Source organism: Bombus vosnesenskii, unplaced genomic scaffold, assembly GCF_011952255.1.
Source record: "Bombus vosnesenskii isolate JDL3184/JDL3185 unplaced genomic scaffold, Bvos_JDL3184-5_v1.1 scf7180000013293, whole genome shotgun sequence".
NCBI lineage: Eukaryota > Metazoa > Arthropoda > Insecta > Hymenoptera > Apidae > Bombus > Bombus vosnesenskii.
In genome coordinates this window covers 1034736-1058302 of record NW_022882944.1, presented here as the reverse complement: position 1 = coordinate 1058302, position 23567 = coordinate 1034736, and the positions used below count along the sequence as shown (strand labels likewise).

The 23567-nt window shown below is 31.0% G+C and overlaps 2 protein-coding genes and 3 long non-coding RNA genes across 10 annotated transcripts; 2 read left to right on the top strand and 3 right to left on the bottom strand.

The window, feature by feature from the left end:
• Positions 1–18: 18 nt before the first annotated feature.
• Positions 19–16364, top strand: LOC117232924 (sporulation-specific protein 15). Of its 6 annotated transcripts, none has more exons than XM_033492715.1 (9): positions 1661–1747; positions 8481–8915; positions 10691–10913; positions 12676–12812; positions 13018–13239; positions 13364–13546; positions 13622–13738; positions 13878–14079; positions 14507–16364. In XM_033492715.1, the coding sequence occupies exons 2-9, from the start codon at positions 8787–8789 to the stop codon at positions 14548–14550; spliced, it is 1257 nt and encodes a 418-aa protein (XP_033348606.1). In that variant the 5' UTR covers positions 1661–1747; positions 8481–8786; the 3' UTR covers positions 14551–16364. The 6 variants fall into 6 exon arrangements, with proteins under 6 accessions (XP_033348607.1, XP_033348606.1, XP_033348604.1 ...); XM_033492713.1 differs by having other exon boundaries at positions 1665–1908; positions 8573–8915; XM_033492711.1 differs by having other exon boundaries at positions 1665–1908.
• Positions 3506–5294, bottom strand: LOC117232927. The gene is made up of 2 exons (XR_004493226.1): positions 5256–5294; positions 3506–5197 (listed from the first exon to the last, which is right to left on the bottom strand). It is a non-coding gene; the product is annotated as an uncharacterized LOC117232927 (long non-coding RNA).
• On the bottom strand, positions 5338–6363 carry LOC117232925. The gene is made up of 4 exons (XR_004493225.1): positions 6276–6363; positions 5844–6026; positions 5567–5767; positions 5338–5471 (listed from the first exon to the last, which is right to left on the bottom strand). It is a non-coding gene; the product is annotated as an uncharacterized LOC117232925 (long non-coding RNA).
• On the bottom strand, positions 16099–17377 carry LOC117232929. Its single transcript, XR_004493228.1, has 2 exons — positions 17279–17377; positions 16099–16793 (listed from the first exon to the last, which is right to left on the bottom strand). It is a non-coding gene; the product is annotated as an uncharacterized LOC117232929 (long non-coding RNA).
• LOC117232923 (cysteine and histidine-rich protein 1 homolog) lies at positions 17227–22429 on the top strand. The gene is made up of 6 exons (XM_033492710.1): positions 17227–17775; positions 20440–20678; positions 20741–20952; positions 21245–21405; positions 21495–21697; positions 21789–22429. Exons 1-6 carry the CDS (start codon positions 17242–17244, stop codon positions 21814–21816), a joined length of 1377 nt encoding a protein of 458 aa, XP_033348601.1. The 5' UTR covers positions 17227–17241; the 3' UTR covers positions 21817–22429.
• The last annotated feature ends 1138 nt before the right edge of the window (positions 22430–23567 follow it).

Here is a 23567-nt window from a genome sequence, read left to right as displayed (position 1 = left end):
CTTGCGTAGTAGATTGCGCGAGTTATGTAGTATATATCTAGGTTATATCGTGAAAGATGCATGAGGATGGATCGTTTGATCGCAACCGTACCAAAGCAATAATATGTGAGAATCAGAAATAGCTCTAAAGTCATGTTGCGTAATATATAGTCGAAGTAATCAGAGTGAATATTAGATAGCTACTAGCTAAAGTAGGTTCCTTGATGACTAACATCTTGATTAGGGAGGTTATGTTATTGAACTGGCCGTCAATACGATTTCACGTCCGTCTGTTAACTTCATGACCCGTGCTATGATTCTCCGATCACAATGAAGAATTCGAACAACAAAGAAACCATAAATCTCCTTGATCTGTTATCGGAAAGTGATTCCGATATATCGGACTTGGATCTTACACCTAGAAAGAAGAAAGTTAAACGGTAAGAAAAAACGCGCGTTTTTCAAACCTATATGTAAGCTTTCAATTAAATTTGAAGTTCTAAGTATGTAAATTATGTGTAAAATATAATACCATGTTACAGGAAACATCGGTCAAGTGCCACAGCAAGAATGAAGCAGTCTGATTCTTGTGGATGTAGCAAGTCTGATATGAGGATCATATCATTGTGGTTGGCAGCAGTCCTAATTACATTTTGGTTGATAGCACTGTCCTGGCTGGCTGTTATTTTATATGGAGAAATTAAAAGGATGGATATCTCTATAAAATCAGGTAAACACATAATTCTTCATTTATGCGTGTTGTCAAGTTCATATTGATACTGATGATTGATTGTGACTGATAATTATTAAAATTACTTTATGCCGCTTTTATTCTGGAACTGATACTGGGAAAAAAAACAAAGAATCTTAGTGTTATTGTAAAGTAATATTAGTAAACTTGACTTAATTTATAATTTATGAACTTTATTATATTCATTTCTACTGCTTGATTCAAAATAACAAAAACTTGCGAACTAATGCATATATTTATAAAATCTTCATACTTATCTCATGTGAATGTAATTCATACTACGAAATTTTCGAGTAAAAATTCCTTTGGTGAAATATAGGTGGAATATTTTTGAATTTCCAATATACAAATGTCTATTTTTGCTATTTTCAACAGCATCGTAAATTTAGGTCAGCGTTCATTATAAAGCAGTGTATTCGACAGTAAAGATCTGACAAGAAAGTTTAAGACATAAATAGTCATAAGTAGGAACACTTTTGTTTCGGTTCATTCACTTCCGCTAAAATTATTCTTCAATCGAAATATCGATCGTTTAATGTAAAATTTAAACGTTGTGATGTTTAATGTTTTCAAGTTCAGTTTAATTTATATTTCCCATTTGTCCCATTTAAAAATGCCATATTTCTCTTTTTCTCATTTACAATTTTGCCACAAAATCCAGATAATATTCGATATGCGATTTCATTTTTTCAATATACATTTACAGTTGCGACACATCAATATCTATCAAATCTTATCGGTCGCGTTATCGCTGACAATGGTTCTATTTTTCTATTTTTACGAATCTCGCGCGTTGCTGTTTTTCCTTCTCTTTCGTTCCTATTTTACTCTGTTCCTTCCACTTCGTATTAATTCAAAATTCCCTATTACCGCGAATTGTTATCATAGGGACCTAGCAGGATAGACCGAGCACGGTCGCGTACCAACCCCCAGTCAGTCGATATCTTGCGCACAGCGCGAGTGGTACGCGGTGAGATAGCAGAGGCGTTGTCTACGTTCTTCGTCTCGTATTCTATCGTTCGTAGCCTTTAATAATTCCATTTAACAAATAATGCTCGTTGATTCATTTAACAGTCTTCAATTTATTAAAGCGGTATATTAAGTTATAAATCGTGTGTTAGTACGATTTGTCGTTCCTGTATTGTGGAGTTTGTGACTCGTGAATCGATCAGAGAATCGTATGTATAATTTATACCGGACGTAGGTCAAGTTCCGCATGCACCAAGTGCTCGTGGTTTTTGGTGTTTGAAACGTTCGATGGTCGACAGGTGTACACGGTTCTATTCCTCTTTTATTGATTCCCAATCGTTCAGCGAACACATAGAAGTGTCTTTAATAGAGTGACGTACGAAAAGTCTTGTGTCTATCTCATAGGGGTGGATATACGAGGGAGTCGATTTGCTTAAGTAACCCCCGCGACTATGACGGATACGTAACACTTGCGATCACGTACACTATCGCTTGAGAATATCCGCTCCTTCCTAATTTTTCACAAGATGTAACTTAAAGCATATCCTTAAAGGAAATCGCGTTAATTCTCAATTGGTATCTTTGAGTAGTGTATACACAATAAATACATGCGATAATTAACCGTATTTCATATGTTAGAACTGTTTAATATACTTTGATCGTTTATTCTATTGCACTTTGGTCATCTTGTCTGTCATTCTTTTTGTTTACTCATACAGAAATCATAATTGAAGCTATTTAAGTCTATATAAGAGACATGAAAATGGTATTTATAATAATTATATTATTTTCCTCATTGGTTTTATCAAAAACATAATCGTTTAATTTGCTTGGACAGCGTGTCAAAATAATTGTTACTCCACAGGTTGATTTAATTACTTTCGTGTATACCGAAAATTGGAAATGGTATATAAATTGAATACTTCTCGTTATTATTTGAAAATATTATGCAAAAATATTTCTAAATAATTGAACAATAAAGAAATAGATCACTATAATTTCAAAAAATAAAAATGACTAAAATTTTATAAAAAATTTTGATTTACTTTCAAAGGTTAGGTTATGGTTATGTTTTGATGTAAAATCAAGATGAATCTTCGTAAAACTGTTTGTAAACGAAAGAAAATGACTTTGAGCCAACGGATTTCCCGATTTCCTCTGTCTTGGAATCTGATACTTAGTGAATTATTACATCACATGAAATAATTAAGGTATCACCTACACTTTGTATTAATTGGTCGTGAGATGTAGGAGATGCAAATAGACTATTGAATTGTATTGACAGACGGTTAATCGCCTGTCAATGTAATTATCATTGAATTAATAATAGAACTACAACCATCTAAAATTACTCAGAGTAGTACATAGCATATGAATAGATGAAATTTCTGTTTTAAAAATGTACTTTCTAAATTTTTATGAGAATTCCCTCGAACGAGGTTGTACATATTATTTGATACAGCCCTGGAATTGATAAGATATGGGCGTTAAAAACAGCAGAAATTCGTAAGTTATGACTCTATATCTTGAATAAAATATAACGAAGAAGTATTTAAAGCAACATAGGAAATTAAAATAGTAATTGATAATTTTATTACATTATCAATTACAAATTAATTTTTTTATATATATGACTAAAGAAATTAGTTTCATTAACTATATATTATAACATATCAAACTTTGAATATTTTATTTATTTTAGCGTATCATATGCTTTTTATGAATTTTTTTAATTTCAAATTTCCTATAAATATATAAACATTCGCAGTTTAGTTACTATTTTTACGAATTATTTTTGAGTGGCTATTTCTAAAAACTTTCAAATAAATTCGTTAAAAGTTTTCAATTACAGCAAGATAAGATAATAGAATTAAAAGTTAAGAAAAACTATTAATTAATGAAACAATTACTGTACTACTAATTTAAAAAGACTTCGATATAGATGCATAATTATCCAAAAAATCGAGTTTATCGTCCCGGATCAATTATCCTAATGGATTTTTAATTGATAATATATTCTTAGTCTAGCCTAGAATAATATATTGTAAGATTTACTCGAAATTGTACAATATCATAAAGAAAATTCCTCTTCGATCGATGGAGGGAGAAAAAATAAAGAATAAAGAACAAAAAAGTTGGATAGAAACCAATGAAACGTTCGATTTTTCATTTGGATGTTTTGCACTGTTGTGCAAACGTAATCTGAGATGGAAGCGGCGCAACGCGATTAAGTGGCGTTGTCGATCGCTGCTAATCGCGAGTACCGCGATGATATTTGTGTCGCTCGTTGCATGTTACCGTGAAGTCATGCGTGCTCGGCTGTCGCGAAATTGGAGACTACTAAGGAGGTGTATGAAATCAGAAGTGCATGGGTCATTTTGGAGATTAGTAGAGATATCCATTATTTGCTCAACTTTTAAGAATTCTATAATTTCTCGTTGGAGAAAGGACTAATCTTACAAAGTCTTTTACAATTGTACCACGATTAGTAAGATACTTTAAATATAAGAGTTTTATTATTACAATCTACTTTTAAAGATTATAATTTCTTTTTTTGAAAATTTTTATTTCTGTAGTTCTTTTCAATGTTACCATTACCGAGACGCTCTAAATATAAGTATTCTATTATTTTTTTATAGTTTTATTTTTGATCCAATATTTTTTCTATAATTTCTCTATGACAGAATTTCTATTTTTATAGTATCCCCTTCTTTTTCTCTCTTTTTTTAAAGAGAATTCTATTTCCGAATGGAATAAGTTGTTCTTGAGAAAAATGTGATGTTTGAATAGTCAAAGACATTCATTCGTGAGGATTTTATTTTTTTAGGCGAAATCATTGAACATTCTATACCACATTAATTATAGTTCTATCGAAGTTTTGTTCCTTTTATGGAGCTTTCATTTGTTCAAGATTACATATTCTTGTGAAGTATATCTTTTTTGATTTTTTTACTTCTTACTTGATTAAAAATTATAATATCTCGCTTTTTGTTTTTTTTTCATGATTTCTTTTGAAATTCCATTCTTTACTCGAGATTTTTCACTCTTGCAATATCAAAGTTCTATATTTTTTATATGTTCTCTTTTTTCATCCCGTTTGTTGTTTCTCTATCTTCCATGTTTTTGCATTCCTTTGTATCCGGACGTCTCCTTGCTTACTGCAAGAAAAAAGATACTGTTGATTATAACTTTTATTTCTACAAAGAAAATACATAGCAATTTACAAGTGCTACAAATAAATTGCCCGCTTGAAATTCAATGATATAATGATAAAAATGTAGAAAATAGTAGAATATAGATACAAAAGTATGAAACTTTTAAATCACATGGAATTATAGAGATCCGAACAAATTTTTATTGAATACTTAGTTTTCCCTTATCTTCATCTCAGAAGCGTCAATTTCTGCTCAGAAACATTCCAAACATGTACCGAATCATTTGTCTTTCGCTCCCTTGTTTTATTGTCCAATTCGTAGATAAGGTGCACAATGAAGAAATCTAATGGCGTCATAAAACGTTTATTAAACCCATATTCTGATATGTGAGAAGTACTTACAGTTAATTAGAGTCGGATACCAATCGCTATTATCTAAACTTCCAACCAATATAAGATAAGAATATTTTTTCAACTTCATGTCTTCATAGAAAATTAATTTTCCATTTTTCCATCCAGGTCTACCAGTTAATAGGTTGTGTAGGTGATTAAGTTTAATTTATTTCCAGTTTTTTATGTAAATAGAATCGTTAGGATATTTTTTCCACCAAGTCCAACCTATTTTGTATGAAATATTTATGAAGTAGATTACTGGGAGTATAATGTAATACGTATTATTTTTATTTATTTTCTTGAAGTTTTTTTTTACTTACAAATACGTATTCATATATTTTATAAAGCTTATTTCTCGCTTGCTTATTATTGTAGTGTTGTATTTTACTTTAACTTTCTATCATCTTTGGATCATTGATGACACTAATAGCTTTCTAATTCGACATATTTTCTCTTACATGTATTTTTATTTTATATTATATATTTAATGCAACGAAAATATACAATTAATGAAATAAAAGCTACAATATGTGTGAAATTAAATATTCTACAATTTAGTAATTTGTAATAACTTTTATTAATAATTTAATAACTTACGCTTCTCTAAGCGAAGTTGTGATCGATTGAAGGTTAATACGTTTATAACTCTCTGCATATGTATAACAACTGTGACATCTGTAACGATTTCCATATTATAGCAAGGTCTTGACTTGACCCCCTGTAATGTCATACAATTTAAAAGTTCTCTAGGAGCAAGTTATTCATTTGCGGAACTAAAGGCTAAAATAAAGATAAAAAGTATAAATACATGTTTTCAATTATTGTTTCTAAACAAAGGTATAGATTAAAAACTAAATATACTTCAACTTCCTCACATTCGTCAAACATACTTTTAAAAACAAACGAGCGATCGACTGGATTATCATTTAAAACAAAAATTCCATTTTCAGAACATTAATTATAACGCAGTCGATACCAATCAACACATCCAATTACAAGCAGCTTTTTACAATTAAAAAGTTTCCTTACTATAACAGTAAAATAACCATCATAACTCGACGACAACCACATCTGGTCCATTGTTCTCCATTCTTTCTCGCTAGATACACGATCACGCGCGTTCAATTTGCTTTTGTATGAATGTATATACCTGCACAAATATGTACTCAGAACGATGTTCATTCATGTGGTAGTGTATTCGTACGGATGTTACCTGTATACGTTGTCAGGTACGACGGGCAGACGATGATAAGAGAACCCGCAGTATGAAACGTTTCGTGGCGATGTTCGGTTCGTGACGCGATTCCTCTTGTTCCATCACGCCTTTCTTCGTGTTTTTCTCCTTGTCTATGACAGTGATCAATTGCGAATACTGAGTTTCGTAATACGACGACGACGATATATCTACAAGTAAACAAATAGTGACGATTCATAGTGTAAGATTTACAATGTCCTTTTCAATTGACAGAGGTTTTTTTAGTATTCTATTGAGTTTCGTTTCGAATTTGTTATGTCATAATCTTATTTTAGTTTCAACCTAGAGAAAGACTCGTGTTTTAAGAAAGTCTTTGGCACACAATTGATGCGTGTATCGTAATAATGATTCTTTCATATTTTTTACAAATTAAAAAAATTTTTTAACAATAGGAAGATACGATTCGGTAGAATATGACGCAGGAATTCTTCGAGTTTTATCATAAGTTTCCTTCCATCTGGTTTAGTTCCACTGGCGGCTTCCGGTCGATGCTCGTGGGTTGAGGAGTTGGAGTGCTTGGTGTTATGGCGTCGTTGTAGCCATAGTTTAACTTCAATTATCTCCAGAATTATTTAATTCGTTTAAACGAAGATTTTTTATCTTTACAACCGGGGAAGAAAGTTCCCGTAAGATAAAATAACGTATTCATAAAATTGTAATTTTATATTTTGCTTTAGGCAATGTTATGTCAATGTTATGTTACATGCTATAGATATCAGTTGCATTATACTTAAGAAATCATTAATAATCTACGTAATACTCATAATCTATGTAAATATAAACATCAATTTATAATGCACATATATTAATTCTGCATCACATCTTGTACGATTAAAATTCATGCTTTACTTTAATTACAGTTTCAATTTTTTTTAATAAATCAGTATTAAGGCACATTTACAAGCAGCCACTAGTAATTACAAACATTTTAACAACAACAAAAAATTGCAAACTACTTGAACTATACATAATCTACATAAAAATGTAAATTATTTTAGATTATTTTATCTCGCATTGAATTTTAAAATTCATATTGGAGGATGTGTAAAATTCAACTTGCTAAAATTCGATAGTCCTTCACTTGATAGTGCTGCGTTGCTAACAACGCATATGTAAAATGTACATACGTTCAAGTGCTTTATTCGAGTTTCCTTATCTAACGAGTCGACTACCTTGAACGATTTCGACTGATACACTTAAATTGTTTACAATCATCGTGGTCACGTTATCGTACCTTGTGCCCATTTTTTTATGTTCTTCCTTTCTTTTTTTTTTTTCGTTTCTCCTTCCTTCTTTCTTGCTGTTCCTCGTTTTTTCTTAGCTAGTCGAGGTTCTGTTTGCCGTCGCCTTTCTGGTGTGCTTTTGTTCCTCCTGACCTCTTTTCGTACCACTCGAGGGCCGATCCCTTGCTGTTGTAGCATCCCGATCAATCGATCGATATTGCGATACGGGGGTATGCTGAAGAAATCGTTGCTAGATTTTTAGAAGCTTGACTATGATCGATTGTTCTCCCGATGAAAGAATTTTTGAACAATAGAGAAGCTGAAAAAAAAATGGGAATATAGAATCTTTCCAAGAGTGTTTGGATATCCAGATATTGAGAAAAATCTAGGAATACAAATTTTGGAAAGGCAGAGGTGGTCTGTACGGTAAACGAATTTCTCAATAATTGAAAAATTGAGAATATTTGCAAATACACTGTACAATTCTCTTAGTTTTAACAAACATACATTTAGATAATTGTAAATTATTAAATAATTAATGAATTCACAGTCATAGGACATATAATGAGAATGCTAAATACTCAGAGTTAAAAGAAGCTATTACGCTATTGTCTAGTTTTTCCAAATTTTTAAAATTCACTCTAGTCGTTTCTCATAAAACTGTTCCATTATAAAAATACTATACAATATTTCAAACAAAAAAAAATGAAACGGGTCGAAACATACATCTTGATGTGCAAACTCAACTGTTTTTAGAGGAAATGATCACGCGATACGATACCAATGAATATTCTATTCGCGGCAACGATAGGATCGGAAAAATGTGATCACAGAGCTGTGAATTATAGATCGTCGCGTTCTCGCAGTTTGAAACGGTGAAAACGCGACCGGATTTTAAGCACGGAAATGAACCTGCTGCGAACGATTATCAACGTGTGTGTATCGTGCAAAGGTTGATAAAGAAGTATAGAGAAATAAAGAAAGAAAAGAAAGGAAGGTCTCCTCGTGCGCGACAAGCTCGCGTGAAACGAAACGAAGATAGGCGGCTCGGTGTTGCTTGAGATGGACTCAGTGGCGGTGACAGTGCCCCTTCGTCAGCCGACGAAGAAGATGAAGAAACGGAAGGAGCTCGATGCCTTGGCGCCTCCGCACATTGTTTCCCGCCGGAGTTCCGGAAAACGTAGCTCTCAAGTACGTATCGATTGACCGTGACCAAAAATGTTCTCTGAAACGAGATGGAATCCTTTGTAAAATTTTTCGAATTTGTAAAAATGTAGATTTTCAAAGGAAATGTATTTTGAAATCGAAGACTTGTATATGCGTTTAGGTAATAAGATGATTTTCTTCTTGTAAACATTGAAGCCTTTTTAGGAAAATGTTTTTTAAATTGAGAATTGTATTTGTGTTTAAATGCTAGAGACGTTTTCTGATAAGAATAAAATACCTTCTAAAATTTCGTTTTTTAAATTTCTTAAATCTATAACACTTGACATTTCTTTAAAGTTAAAACATATTCATAAATTATTTTGCGCTTTGATTGAATCATCAGAAAATAGCTAATTAGACCGACGAAAGTTTTGGAACAAATATAAAATTTTGAAACTTGAAATGGAAATCTGTATTGCTTATATAATTTCTTATTTTAAGTAGTTTATAACAATTAATAAAAACAAATATAAATACTTATATAATATTTTATGTTTTGGATAAACTGCGAATAAGATGGCTACTTAAGGTATAGCAAGTGATACTTAGTGAGAATTTCTGGATAAATCTGAAATTTTACCAAACTGGAATTGGAAATGTTCTCAATGGGAATACAGAATATTCACGATTTCATTAATTTGTAAAATGTGAAATGTATGAAACAATTATAAAATGTATGTGTAATAATAATATGTATGATAATATACATCAATAATAATATATAATATAACATCAATAATATTTACATTGGGTATAATATTATATGGACCATAGGTGGTATTAATAATGTATGAAATGTTGTTTCGTGGAAAAGTTTGTACTAACAGTAAGCAGAGAATGGATAAGAGACTTATATGTAAGAGGATTAGACAGGAGGATTAAAGTTTATAGACAAGTAGTACAGGATTTTATCTAATTGGCACATTTCCTGGCTGTTTCACCTTTATTCTGTTTGCTTCTAATTGGCTTTTCTTTGCTACTTTATGTATAATACTAAATATCAAATGTTTAATCTTGTTAAAATTATGCGAATAATTGTTCTAAGTACTCAATACTCTAAGTATTCATCTTGATTCATTCATCCTTTTTGTTGCTTCTTTTTCTGTATAAAATTAAATAATCGTAAATTTTGTTTTTTAATTTTCTTTTCAACAATCAATCTAAAACGACTATAAATTGCATCTTATACAACTGTATGCAATGCGTATATGTTATAGCTATATATTTTCTTATTCATATTATCTTATTCAACTCAATTGACCTTTTGATTGACCACGATACGTCTATCATTCTTTCAGAAGGTTATTTTCTTATTTGGGCAGTTGGAATAACAAATGGTACCTAAAACAAGTATTTAATTATTATATTTACTTTAAATCCTGAATGGAAAAGAAATGACATTATCTTGAAAACTATCATAAAAAAGAACAAAATTTAACAATATCTGGATTAAGAACCTAACATTTTATTTTAGTAACAAATTTAGTAACATCTTGCTTTGATCATGAAACATTGGAAGAAATATTTCCATCTCAAAGAACAGATATGTATTGTAACTTCCCAACATTTTAAGTAAACAGGCTTAAAAGAAAAACAAAATTAAATTAAAAACAGATTACAAAATAAATGAATAAATTATTTAAAAAATTATAGAGACGTTTTGGAATAGTATAAATATGAGGAGATTTTGTAAGAAATAAACGTCAAGGAAAAAGGCTTGGAAAAGACAGACTGGGACTGATCATCCTAACAATTTCTAGGAGTTACTATCAGATAGCAGCGACGAACGGTCGGAATACTGGAATATATCGACTAGAAATGGCCGCAAATGCAGAGGCAGACGAAGTCGAGCTTGTCCTGGATTTTTTAAAGCTTGTAGTGCCTTTCTGGCTTGTGCCTCTGTATTAGCAACCGCTAGTTTAATTTGGCTGTTCATCGACGTTCGTCAGCAACTTACTGCTCTACGGACCGAACTGGACCAAGGTATATTGCATCTTTGAAGAACGCTCATCAGAGAGACTTCTAAAAAAAGAAATACTTTATTTTAGATCCAAGTTAGAATTGAATTAAGGATTTACGTATGTATAGGGTATTTCGTTTTAATTTAGATTCTATATTTTGCATAATAAACACGATTCATAATCCTTATTACATAAAACACAGACTACAAATTAAAAATTAAATACCTGAAAAAAGATATTTTATTTTAATTCAAATCTAAAATTAAGTTAACAGCTTACATAAAGTTGGAGTAGGTACTTAATCTTAATTTATATTATATATATATATATATTTCTTTACTTCGGCTTCACAGCCAAAAAAAAACTTGGTTTATAATATAATTCACACATTTATCTATTTTATGTAATAAATACGAAAGAAAAGTTCTTTCATAGATCCATCATTCAAATTAATTTCATACGCTTACCAATTAGGACGGTTAGAGTAATGTAATTGTAATTTATATTTTGTATTTTACATCATGAAAATTGTTAATGAAATCCATCAAGTAAGATATAGAATTTAAATTAGAATTAAATGTCGTAAAATTAATTCAAATTAATTACCCTCACTTAAATCTAATTTAAACTACTATAATCATCTATAATCCAATGACACAAACTAAGGGGTTAAAATAGATTATTCTTAAATTATATAACTCTACCCAAACTGTTATACGAGTCACTTACGATCCAATAATACAGATTGAGTAATACAGTAATTGATTCAATAATAATAGAAATTCGAGAAATTAAGAAAAACTTTAATTGAAAAGGGAAAGAATTCAAGGTGAAGAGTTTAATTAAATTCTTTTCGCTTGAAAGTCAAGAACACTTCTTTTATCTTTCGTTTTATTTTTATTTTTTTCATAAATTCAATCACGTTGCTACGTGAATCGATCCCCATATAATCGAGTTCCAGAATAGAAATGCGTCTTGTAACTTTTTTTCTCTTCTTTCATTTTTATATTTCTTTTACTTTAGTTTCCTTTTTAGCAGATTATGTTAATTTGTGGCTTAAAGGTATTTATAAAATAAGGCTGTTAATATGAAGCTAAGTACGTAATTCGCTTATAGTGCGAGGATCATGGTCGCATAGTAATATGCTTAACCAAGCGAGATCGTCAGTCCGATATGCTGACAAATATTGGATTATGTACTTGGTGTTGATTGGTAGAAATTATTCCAACTATTCTCTGTCAGGTCTTTGAGGATAATTGCGATGCACATGAAGAAAAGTAATTCTTAAGTTAACATAAATCCGATATTCGAATACTGAGATATTTTAAAGTTGATATCAGAGTTGTTGGAGTACCAAGAAATTTTAAGTTGGTATCAATATTTATCTACTTTAAATAAATACATATTAAATTATTTCGATATCACCTACGTCCAACTAAGAATTTTCGGAAGTTTCTTATTATTCAAGTATTCTTATTACAACTCGACTTTAAACATTGCTTTATTTGTTTTCGCAATGAATATAAATTCGTAATCAATGATGATATTTCAAGTATTTGATGAAGTTTATTTATTTTAATCCTCACAGGCCGGATTATGTCTTTAAGACTGATTTCAATAGGAAACAAATAGATTACGATTCGATAATGTTTACTCATTGTACCTGTTTGTTTCTGGTTAAAATATTCGATAAGATTTTATCGATTCTGCAATTATTGTATCACGTATAAATACTCGTATCGAAACGAGAAAAAAGAGAAAACAAGATATCGTTTACATTGCAGTTATAGCCGGTAGCGAAGGTGTTCCCGATGCCCTGCAAAAATGTCACTCTCTGTCGAGAGATCTTCAGAACAACCAGAGCATTATCTTCACTCATTTATCAGATCTCAAGCTTCAAATCAGTAATTTTACAACGCAGGTAATTTCATGATGCTCGAATTTTTTAAGCGTAATTTTTTAACATAAAAATTTTTTTCTTGGAAATAAAAAAAAATGATATTCAATAATGATTACTAATTTTTCATTAATAAATATATTAAATATTCTTAATTTACATAGAAAAATTATTAATATGCTATATGGTATAATAAGTGATTTATTTTTACACGAAAATTTATTTATAGCTAGCACTTATTCAACGTATTATGCATCACGCAAAAGGTTGGTTCAACGAGGGCCCAGCATTATTTAAAGTGCAAGGAGATTTGAAGGACCTTTCCAGTAGTGTGGTGTCATTTGGGAGCCAAATACAAGATCTGAGTAGCACAGTAACAACATTGAAAGAATCAAATGCTAGGATACAAGATGTCCAAACAACAATACAACAGAATGTTACCAGTATCAAGGTTCATAATCAAACTTTTCTCATTAAAATTTTCCATAAATGCATAAAAATCTGGTCTACTTGCAATCTACTTCTATATCAAGAGTAGAATTTAAAAAATTATTTTTCATTTCTTTTTATTATAGAACACAGTGACAGAATTGTCAAATATTACACAAAAGCCTCAGATATTGATTACAAATGAGACAAAGATAAAGACTGAACAATTGAATGCGACAATCGTACATTTATCTGATAAATTGATGGACATCAATGAAACATTGTCAAGAGCTGTGCAATGGGTGGCAGAAGATCAGAAGAAAGATCATGTAAATGTTTGAGAATTTATAAAAGATGAAAGTTGTGATGTGCTCACTGATTGAAAAATGTGATATATTTCGCAGGACAAACTGGTATTGCTTCAGGAAACCACTCAAAATGTTAGCATGAAGGTGATATCCTTAGAAAGAGAGTGTGTGAAGACTACCATACTACAATCTGTTAAGGAACTGGATACTCAAGTACGTTTACGTTCCATATGATCTAAAAAATAATTACCTAGTATAACTTGTCAGATAACCTTTGCAGAGAGATTCTTTATTAAAGATTATTTTTTGGAGAAAATATTTGTATCTTTTTATAAATTTATAAATTTCGTAGGTGAAAGAAATTCACACAGCTAACGACGAAATTAGCAAGAAAATGAAGCAATTAGAACAATCGTACGATAGTTTAAAAAATTCAACGAGCTTGATATTGGCGGCGATACCGGATATCCAGACCCAAAGGCTGATCAAGACGAAGATTTTGGAGGAGTCGATCGGTGACGTCGCGACCACGGAACAAGATCGCAGTGTGTTAGGTGAGTTCTTTCGTTCAACCGTCTTAGACCTTGACTTGAAAAGCAAACGTCTGCTCGTGCAGACGAAACAACAAATATTTGATTTCCCTGTTAGACGTATATATGTACCCGTGTTCCTATGTATCCTTCTATTTATGGGAAATTCACATGTAATAAACACATTTCTTTCATTCTAATTTTAGTTTTACTTATTGTAGAATGTTACATTTTCACAATATTGTAAAAAATTTGCAAAATTTTGTAGGATATTGACATAAACGATTATTGAAATAAAAGTATAATGGCAAAATTTTCGAATCTCGAAAAATAATGAATAAATTTTCGAATTCCTAGGTAATAATAGAATTGATAAAGTCTCCATACATGGATCTTAGTGGAATATAATAATAAACTAACAAACATTAAACAAATTCTTTTTATTTTTCAGTATCAAATGAGGCGCCGTCGAAACGCTTGAGGTCAGATCCGTAAAATGTTTCTAGAGGAATTTATAATATGGTGATGTTCGAGCGAACTTTCATCTTGTACGATAGCAAAAGCGAATCAGCTGTTTCCTAGGAAGAACATAAGGAGACATTGCGCGTGTGTATGTGTAAATATTAAATAAATTAAGTACGTTGAGAAATTCCATGTATATAGAGAGGTAAATACTTATGACCTGAATCATGTGATCTCTCTTTGTCTCTGTCCCTAAGTGTGCACAGAATGATCTACGAGAATATTTAAGTGGATTATCCTGTTGAATAAAAGAAGGAGAAGAAAAAAAAAGATAATGTCTGAAAACTGAGAGCTATTTATAAACGAGCAATAAGATATACGTTGAATCGTCTAGTACGTACTGTCCAGGTCGAATACCGTGTGACAAATGCCAATTTTTAAAGCACGCCACGGCCTGTAATGCGGCTACCTGAATTTATTCAGATACACCATCGAAAAAGTACAAAGAGCGTTTACACTTGTTCTTGCGTTACAAAACATAGACGAGGAAACAAAAAGGAGGAATAAAACGAAAATAAGCCAAAAAAAAAAAATAAAAAATTTAGAAGGCGTATATCCATACTACGATGTCCACTAATTCGCAATAAAGTTTTCTACTCTTCTACTATTTATAGCGCAGCATAGTCTATCGATTTGCCAAATGTTAGAGAGATTCAACAATCTGCGAACATTCTACACGTTAACGATTGATTTTGTTTTCGGTTATTCATAGATTATTCATCTTTTTAGTAATGACATATTGTAGAGTGTTCAAAACTAAAAGTATGGTGGAAGTGTACTGTCACCAGAAAGTTTGTTTAGCCAGTATATAGTGAACAAAACGCATTGTGTAGGGTTTTTATTCAATCTAAACAAAAAAGTATAACAAAATGGTAATGTTGTACTTTCATGTTTGTTTATTTTCCTGTACAGGGTGATCATTTTTATCATTTTTAATTTTATTTTTAAGAAAAGGAACTTACAGATGATGTTAAACTATTCTTAAAGTAAATAAGTAGATATATGCGAAGAATATTTTAAGGCCATTTAGATTTTTTAAACAGTATCTTGAAAGAGTTAACATTTTTATATTTTAATCTACATACAGTGGCTTATGAAGATATTTGAACATTCATCACAAAATATTTTTATGTACATATTATGTGTATTATAAAACATTTTGATATCTCATCATCACTGCAATGAGATCCAACTATCATGATTATATTCAAAATGTTTTGTATAATACACATAACATAAATACATCATAATACATCAAATATTTCTATAAATGTACAAGTACCTCTCGTGAGCCACTATATCTAATGTTTTACCGTCCATCTTGATTTCTTTCAAACGTATTTTGTAAGGTACGTTCAACTACGTGCAATTTAATGGATCACCTTGTATGAGACAATGTAAATGTACTGTAATCCGTAAACAGTTTGTAATTAGCGTTATTATATTTTAAACGCACTCTAAACCCATTTGTGTTATGTAAGAGGTGATACACGCTAAGTTTCGACTTTTCTCTGCGTTTGAATGTTGTATAATGATTTTACGCGCGTAGCCATTTTTGGTGGACTGTAGCAATTGTGAATATAGCGTATCTAAACGAGTGTTCGTTCAGTTTAGCGAAGAACGAAACAACCTATCCACAGGTGGAAATGGAAGGTAAAAAAGGAATAATAATGACGAATCGCGTGAGAAAGTTGTATGAAATTGGTATGAATGTATAAAGAGAAAAACAACGCGTATAAACGACAATACGTCGATATGTGAATAAAGAATTGATTATTCAGATTCAATTATGCTGTTCTTTTCTCTATTTCCTGTTGCTAGTTTATATCGGATTGTTCGAGAAGTTTATAGCATTTCTATTATGAAATTCCATCAAATAATGAAATGTTTGAATAAATACTGCTCTTTATTAGATATTAAAAAAGAACTAAGGAGATGCATCCAAAATTCGTTAATAAAACAAGCTTCTTTCCCTTCAGTGAATCTTAGCTGGAATGTTTACCTCTACCTAACTCGTTCATCAAATCTACTAGTATATTCATTATTGTTTATAATGGTTTTTATAAAACTTAATATTTTTTTATCTTTTACTTATTTTATGAATAGTATTTACCTCGTCGTATGTGATTTAAAATTAAATAATGAAATTCATGACTTACAAAAAGATGGCTAACTACTCTTCTGGATCTTTGGATTTCATTTATGTAATTTTTCAACTAAAAAAAAAGAAATAAACTTTTCATTATTATGTACCTCATTGATAATTCTATGTAGATAAATACGTATAATGAAAATATTTAATTAGCTTAGAAAATTTCGAATTTGTATCTTCATGACTTCGTGTATAACTGACATGCGTATTTGACTATTCAAATTGAATTTGTATCACGTAGTTGATCCATGTTTTTTAATTATCGAGCTATGACATTTTAATAAAGACTTTTAATCATTCAAAATCGCTGAAAGAAAATTAACTGAAGGTTGACTCGAGACCCTTTCGATACGAGCGATTTTCTAATTTTCAAATATTCGAAACGTCAACTAAATTCACATCCGAAGGATACGTAGTAATCCTAAAATCGAATTGAATTCTCATTTTATGATAAAAAGGTCAGACGATAAGTTTCGAAAAATCATATTTGACAACAGTCGAAACAATGACAAATGGTAACAAAGTCTCAAAGAAACAGTCTATCAATACCATTCTTCTTAGCGGGCTCCCTTCTACTAACAACAAGACTATTATTTTCTATCTTGCTAAAAATAATTCGTAGAATAGCCGAATGTCACGAAAATTTTCACATGTATTGGCTTTTAACCTTGAATAATACATCGACCGATTTCATTACGTTTCTTACGAGTATCGGATCGGTGTTGTCTCTATCTAGGAGATTATTGTGTGGTCTGCGTTTGACATCTGCGCATTTCTCACGCTCATTCGGAGGAAAAATCAAAACAATCAATATGGCGGATCCGAACAACGAGGCTGCATCGTCGAGTAGCGTTTCGGAGCAGGCCCCGTCGGCCACCCCGATTCGCGACGATCTCGAAAAAATCGAGGACTTCCTTGAGCCTGATAAAAAGCGTCGCAAACTGTCACGGAACGATGGGAAAACCGAACAAAAGTTGGAACACCGCTTGGGCGGCATCCTCTGCTGCGCAGTTTGTCTCGATTTACCCAAGGCGGCCGTTTATCAGGTAAGTTTTCGAATTATTATTGCTTCTTAATATTTTCTGCCATTCTTTCGATACGTGCCACACTTTGGCGCTATCTACGATATTTTTTACGAATGATACGTTCTATTGATCCGGTATATACTGTGGATTTAACATGATATGACGTCGTTCCTCTAACAACGTCGTTTCTTTCTATCCGACATTTTCACCCGAGGACGATGGGTGCACTTCTCTTCGTCGATATGTATGTCATACATAATACGTACGTATAGATGTTACCGAGCAAGAATTATTCTTATTAATTCACGTTCACTATGCACACTATGCACCGTGACAATTTGTTGACATTTCTCTACACGAAATTGTCTTTTGTTGTTTTCGATTTTATGGCTCTAACTTGGCAGTAGTAACTTTTCATTAAAGAGCAAATATATGTCGATCGCGATGGAATACAGTAAAAACTTAATAAATGATCATTTAAATAATGAAAGTAAAATTAAAATAAAGGGGATACAAAAATGAAAATATATTTTTAACAGTTAAATATGTGTTTGAAAAAAGCAGAAATATTTCTGGAGTTATTATCGCTTCTTATTCAAGACTTGTGTTTTGTAATATACCTATATATATATTTTATTACTGATTACAGTTGGGTTATATTTTTAATCGATTAATGACAGTTTTTAATACTACTTTGTTTCTATGTTAAATTCTTTCTCTCTCACTCTGCCCATTTTTCTTACCCTCCTTTTCTCTTGACGATTATAACATATGTATTGTTCAATAGTTTGTCTTTATAGTAAGATTTTATTTTTCTAATATTGCAGGAATTGTTATAATCATGCAAATGATAATTTCATTTTTAAGTTTTGATATTATAAGTATTTAAGCTATTTTTATTATTATTAGAAATAAAAATATGTTTATCAATTGTCTTCTTTAAGATAGTAATAATATAATTACAGGTAGGTAACTATATGCTCTTTCTTAATAAGAGTGGTATTGAACATTTGAAAAAAAACAGATGTATGAAGAACAGCCTTTAATTTGCTAAATACAAATATTATGATTTCCAATTATACTATTTTTCATTGTTATACATATTTATAAAGTTCAACAAAATCTGACTGATGATAAAAAACATCCTTATATACAATATACTCTTACAAAATAATTTTTTGCAATGGAATTTCTAAATATTTAGCATTTATAGTAAATATACTGCCTAAGTGTTTTTTCTTGTATAATTTGTATTGTAAAGGTGACATCAAATCTATGATAAACATATCTATGCATGCATGTAAAGTAATTCTCACTATGATGTACTTTAATGGCGAATTTTTAACTCATGCGAGCAATATGCAGATATATCAAAGAGAATTATTGTATGTATGCATGCCCAAGCAATGACCCCTTTTTTAGTAACATTTATTTACAGAAGCTCCTCTGTTAATTAAATTTGTAGCATTTCATTCTACCTGTACTCTATTTATATTTTGTCCTTAGTTCTTTTTTCAATTTTATTCATGGAAATATATATATATGTAACATATTCTATATTCACTATCTTCATTAACTGTAAAACAGTGGGAAGAATGTTGCGTTTATCCCATCATGATAGAGATGCATACATGTAAGTTACTTAGTGCGCTGCCCAGCGCATAATGTACTTTTTATTTTTACTAAGGTATGCAAGTTTGAACGTTGTATTCATGCATTTGTGAACTCGTAGATATTACACAGAATATTTGATTTTAAGCAGTTTAAACATTAACTTCATCCTTGTTGATATTCTAATAAAATCAATTAGGAAAATGAAGGAGAAAAAAAGAGAAACAGAAATTATTTAAGTCACCAGATCTTTATAGTCTAGCATATAATATAGCAATACATTTTTTCAATTACAAAGTATTATGTTTATTGTAAGAAGTAATCAAGATGAAGGAACCACCCAGATATTAGTTACTAGGAAAAATTTTATTGTAGATTCATGCGGAACTGATGTTTATCAATTATAATTAATAGTGAGAGAGTGAGAGTGAGAGAGAGAAAGCGCATTTCCAGAAAATCTGTATAACATGTATAGTTGAAAAGCATTGAACAAAATAAACATTCTTAAAGGTTATTAGTTAGTTATTTCGCATATGACACCCTTTTTCACTTATCCTACACATCATTATCCTTTTCTCTTCCTTTCTATTATCAATATTGGCAACATTAATGACAATTGCTTTCGGTGATGTTCACATTGTTTTAAACCTACTGGTTTCACAATATGATTACTTGAATTATTAATAGTGTTATTACAATTTTGTGTTTCAGGTTTAAAAACATCAAATTATGGTAATATACATGATATTAGTTTTGTTATTCTAGTTTGGTTAATGTGTTATAAGGGTTGTACATATATATATTTAAAAAAAAAGAAAAGTATAAGATGTGACAGCTTGTGCAAAATGAACAGTTAAATTATTTATTTCAAGTAAAAGTATCTCTTCTCTTCTTTCAATCAATATTAGAACATATATGTTTATTAGAGCTGGCAAATTAAATTTTGCACATAGCTGTACATATATAATGTAACAAAATACAACAGGCTAATTAAAGTTATCAACAAAGTTAGGATTATCTTTTACAATATGAAACTAAGAATGCTAGTAATACATGCTGCAACAATGTTCACAGTGTACAAATGGACACTTGATGTGTGCCGGTTGCTTCACTCATGTCCTCGCAGATGCCAGGCTAAGAGATGAAATGGCAACATGTCCCAACTGCAGAATCGAGATCAGCAGAACATCTCCATCTCGAAATTTGGCAGTTGAGAAAGCAGTATCTGAGTTACCAGCAGAATGTCAATATTGTGCAAAGGAGTTCCCAAGGAATTCCTTGGAACGTCATGAAGAGACTATGTGTGAAGAAAGGTAATCAATGTCAATAAATAGAACTGGATAAAATAATATTAATGTATGTTGTGTGTATGTAGAATATCCAGTTGCAAATACAGTAGAATTGGCTGCCCATGGCGTGGACCAAATCACGAACGTCCAGAACACGAGGCACATTGTGTACATCCACATCGTTCAGGACTGGATGTAATGGATGCCCTGCGCGATATCGATGCCCGTACCCTTGAAGAACGTAGGCTGTATGACAATGTCTTTGATCTTTTGTCGTACGAGAAAATCACATTCAACGGTCCGTATCTGTTTCTCGTGTATTAAGGCTATCAATCTCTTACATAGTCTTGTTTAGATGAAAACATTATAAAAAATATTTCACTTTGTTCTGTGCTTTGTTTAGCAGCAGCAGGAACAATCTCTGTCATCAGATTTATCCAAATTAAAATATTTATTTAGACTTCTAGATATCTCATTGGAGTTATTTGAAATATTGAATAAATTCATTTTGTTCTTGCATTTCCTGCTGTATTAATAGACGCGTAGAGAACGTAGGATAGGAGTTATCTGTGGAATTTCGTCCTTTGTAGATTTACAAATGAAGCCATATCGTACAGATGAATTTGTCCATAAACTGTTTTACGAAACTTCTCGTTTTACGGCATTTAACAATCAATGGGTTGTTAAAGCGAGGATCAATAACAGTCAACGTGATCCTACTCAGAGTTCAGAAAGAGACATGACTTATCAAGTATGTAGAAATTCAAAAATATTTTGCAAGAAACCAATGAGATTGTCTTTTTAATGAATTTTTTAAATATGCTCTTTAATGCATTATAGTTGATTTTAAAATCAAAGACAACGTATCCACTACCACTTCATTATTTGATATTAAAAGGACCTTTTGGGGACATGAAAGTACAACCAAGAATACACAAATTTGAGTTCACTGACCAGGAAATCGAAAGTCCTTACTTACCTTTACCCTTACCTGATACGGCAGAGTGCAATAGACTCCTCGCTGCAAGAGCTATTAGTTTCAGGTAAGAAATTAACACATATATCTACATAACAATCTTTTATTAAGAAATTCAAAAGAAGAAAGGTTATTTGCTCACATTTTTTTTGTTTCAGACTAATAATGTTCCTGGCATCTAAGTAGCTCAACACAATTGCTGTCAAGATTTTATGGAAAATGAATTATAATTGACACAACTTTTTAGATTTAACAGTGATAAGAACATAGATGACACAGAGGTTTATAACCAATTACTAGTAGTGTTTAACCATAATGATAAAGATAAAGATGCTAATTCTGCTGTAGTCTATACACATATTACATTCAGAAAAAAGTTTCACTACGTTGAAACCGCGAATAGATTGACACAGAGGAAATAGAAAAAATAATTTGCAGATACTTAAAAAAGGGCAATGTCTAATTTTGGTTTCTTTCAATTTCTTTCAGAAAATTTTTATTTTTTTTTTATTGACTCTTCCAGTTTACTGGAGCTTTATGTAGATCATTGTTGTTAGACAAGTGTATTAAATTGCGCCGATACTGGTAAGTAGAACTGTTTCGCAAACAGGATAGAAAAGGTAGTATGATTTTTCGCGTAGCAATGTCGATCGAAGCGAACAATTTAATGCACATGCCTGTCGACAAAAGCCTATTACAGATTCTTCTATTTACGTATAAATTAAATGTTATTGATGTAAACATCCCAAATCGACATATTGTAATAGAAAAGAATTAAATAAATTTATTATAATTACAAGTTCTAGTTTTTATTTTAAATCCTAACAACATCTACCATCTAACAATGATTCTATTTGCATTTTACTTTTAAATTTACGAAGATTAATCCAATTTGTTGTAATTCGGATAAATTAATGAAAATATAAAAAAATATACTTTTAGTGAATAGAGAAAAAGAAGTGACTCAAAATTTTTTAAAAACTTGGAATTAAAATTAAAATTTAATGGTATTATCATTATGTAGGAATATTAATATTACGAGTCTTTCTGGAATTGATTTAAAAAGGATGTAGTTCCGAACACTTCATCCTTGATGCAGTATTTACTGTATCATCAAAAAGACTATTATTAAATCTAACTACACCCGTACAATCGGGTCCATTGTGTACATTAATTCTAACAGTAAGTTGTGCATTCTGTTTGTGCATTATTATCGCTAGAGCTATTGAGGTAATATATCTCACGTGTTCATTACCATTTCTTTCTGGCAAGTCATGCAGTACCATGTATGCATCTCCTATTGTTTGCATTTTAGTTTAATCGTATTAAATATTAGTAACAATGCAAACATTTTATTCAAAATTGTAGTAGCTAAGTTACGGATATTTATGAAAATAGATTGAATAAATAAACAAATTAAATGTGGATTAAATAGAATTAAATTAATAATTTTATTATTACTTTCACACTGCCCCATACGTATAATACGTTTAAGATAATACGAGGAAAAGGTCTGATGACACCTCGGACGAAATATGTTGACGGAGGTAAGAGATACGGATTGATTATCTAAATATTTTCGAATTTGCAAAGGCGATGGTCGATTTAGTGTGATTGGTAATTCTCCTTCTGCAAGTGACCATCACCATATTATCGGCACTCGGAGGTACGATGCGTCCTGTGAATGGCCTGCACAGGGATTTCGCAGGTTTTACTCAGCGATCATAATAAGCAATAAACCCTTATGAAACACTCTGACTCGACCAATACATACTGGAATAGAAAGCTAAAAAGGGAAAAAATCCTAAATCCATGATCATTACAAGCAACTGATAATTTCTTAAGCGATAGAATGAGTGTTCAATGGTTTCATACAGTTACCGTTGCTGGGAAAGACAGAATTTCTTGGGCTTATAAACATAAACATATAAAAGTAT

Coding starts and splice junctions, on each gene's coding strand:
- LOC117232924 (XM_033492715.1), top strand. CDS start 8,787: ATGGACTCAGTGGCGGTGACAGTGCCCCTTCGTCAGCCGACGAAGAAG. Junction 12,813..13,017: donor TCAGTAATTTTACAACGCAG/GTAATTTCATGA, acceptor ATTTATTTATAG/CTAGCACTTATTCAACGTAT. Junction 14,080..14,506: donor ACAAGATCGCAGTGTGTTAG/GTGAGTTCTTTC, acceptor TTTATTTTTCAG/TATCAAATGAGGCGCCGTCG.
- LOC117232923 (XM_033492710.1), top strand. CDS start 17,242: ATGGTAACAAAGTCTCAAAGAAACAGTCTATCAATACCATTCTTCTTA. Junction 17,776..20,439: donor CCAAGGCGGCCGTTTATCAG/GTAAGTTTTCGA, acceptor CAATGTTCACAG/TGTACAAATGGACACTTGAT. Junction 21,698..21,788: donor GCAAGAGCTATTAGTTTCAG/GTAAGAAATTAA, acceptor TTTTTGTTTCAG/ACTAATAATGTTCCTGGCAT.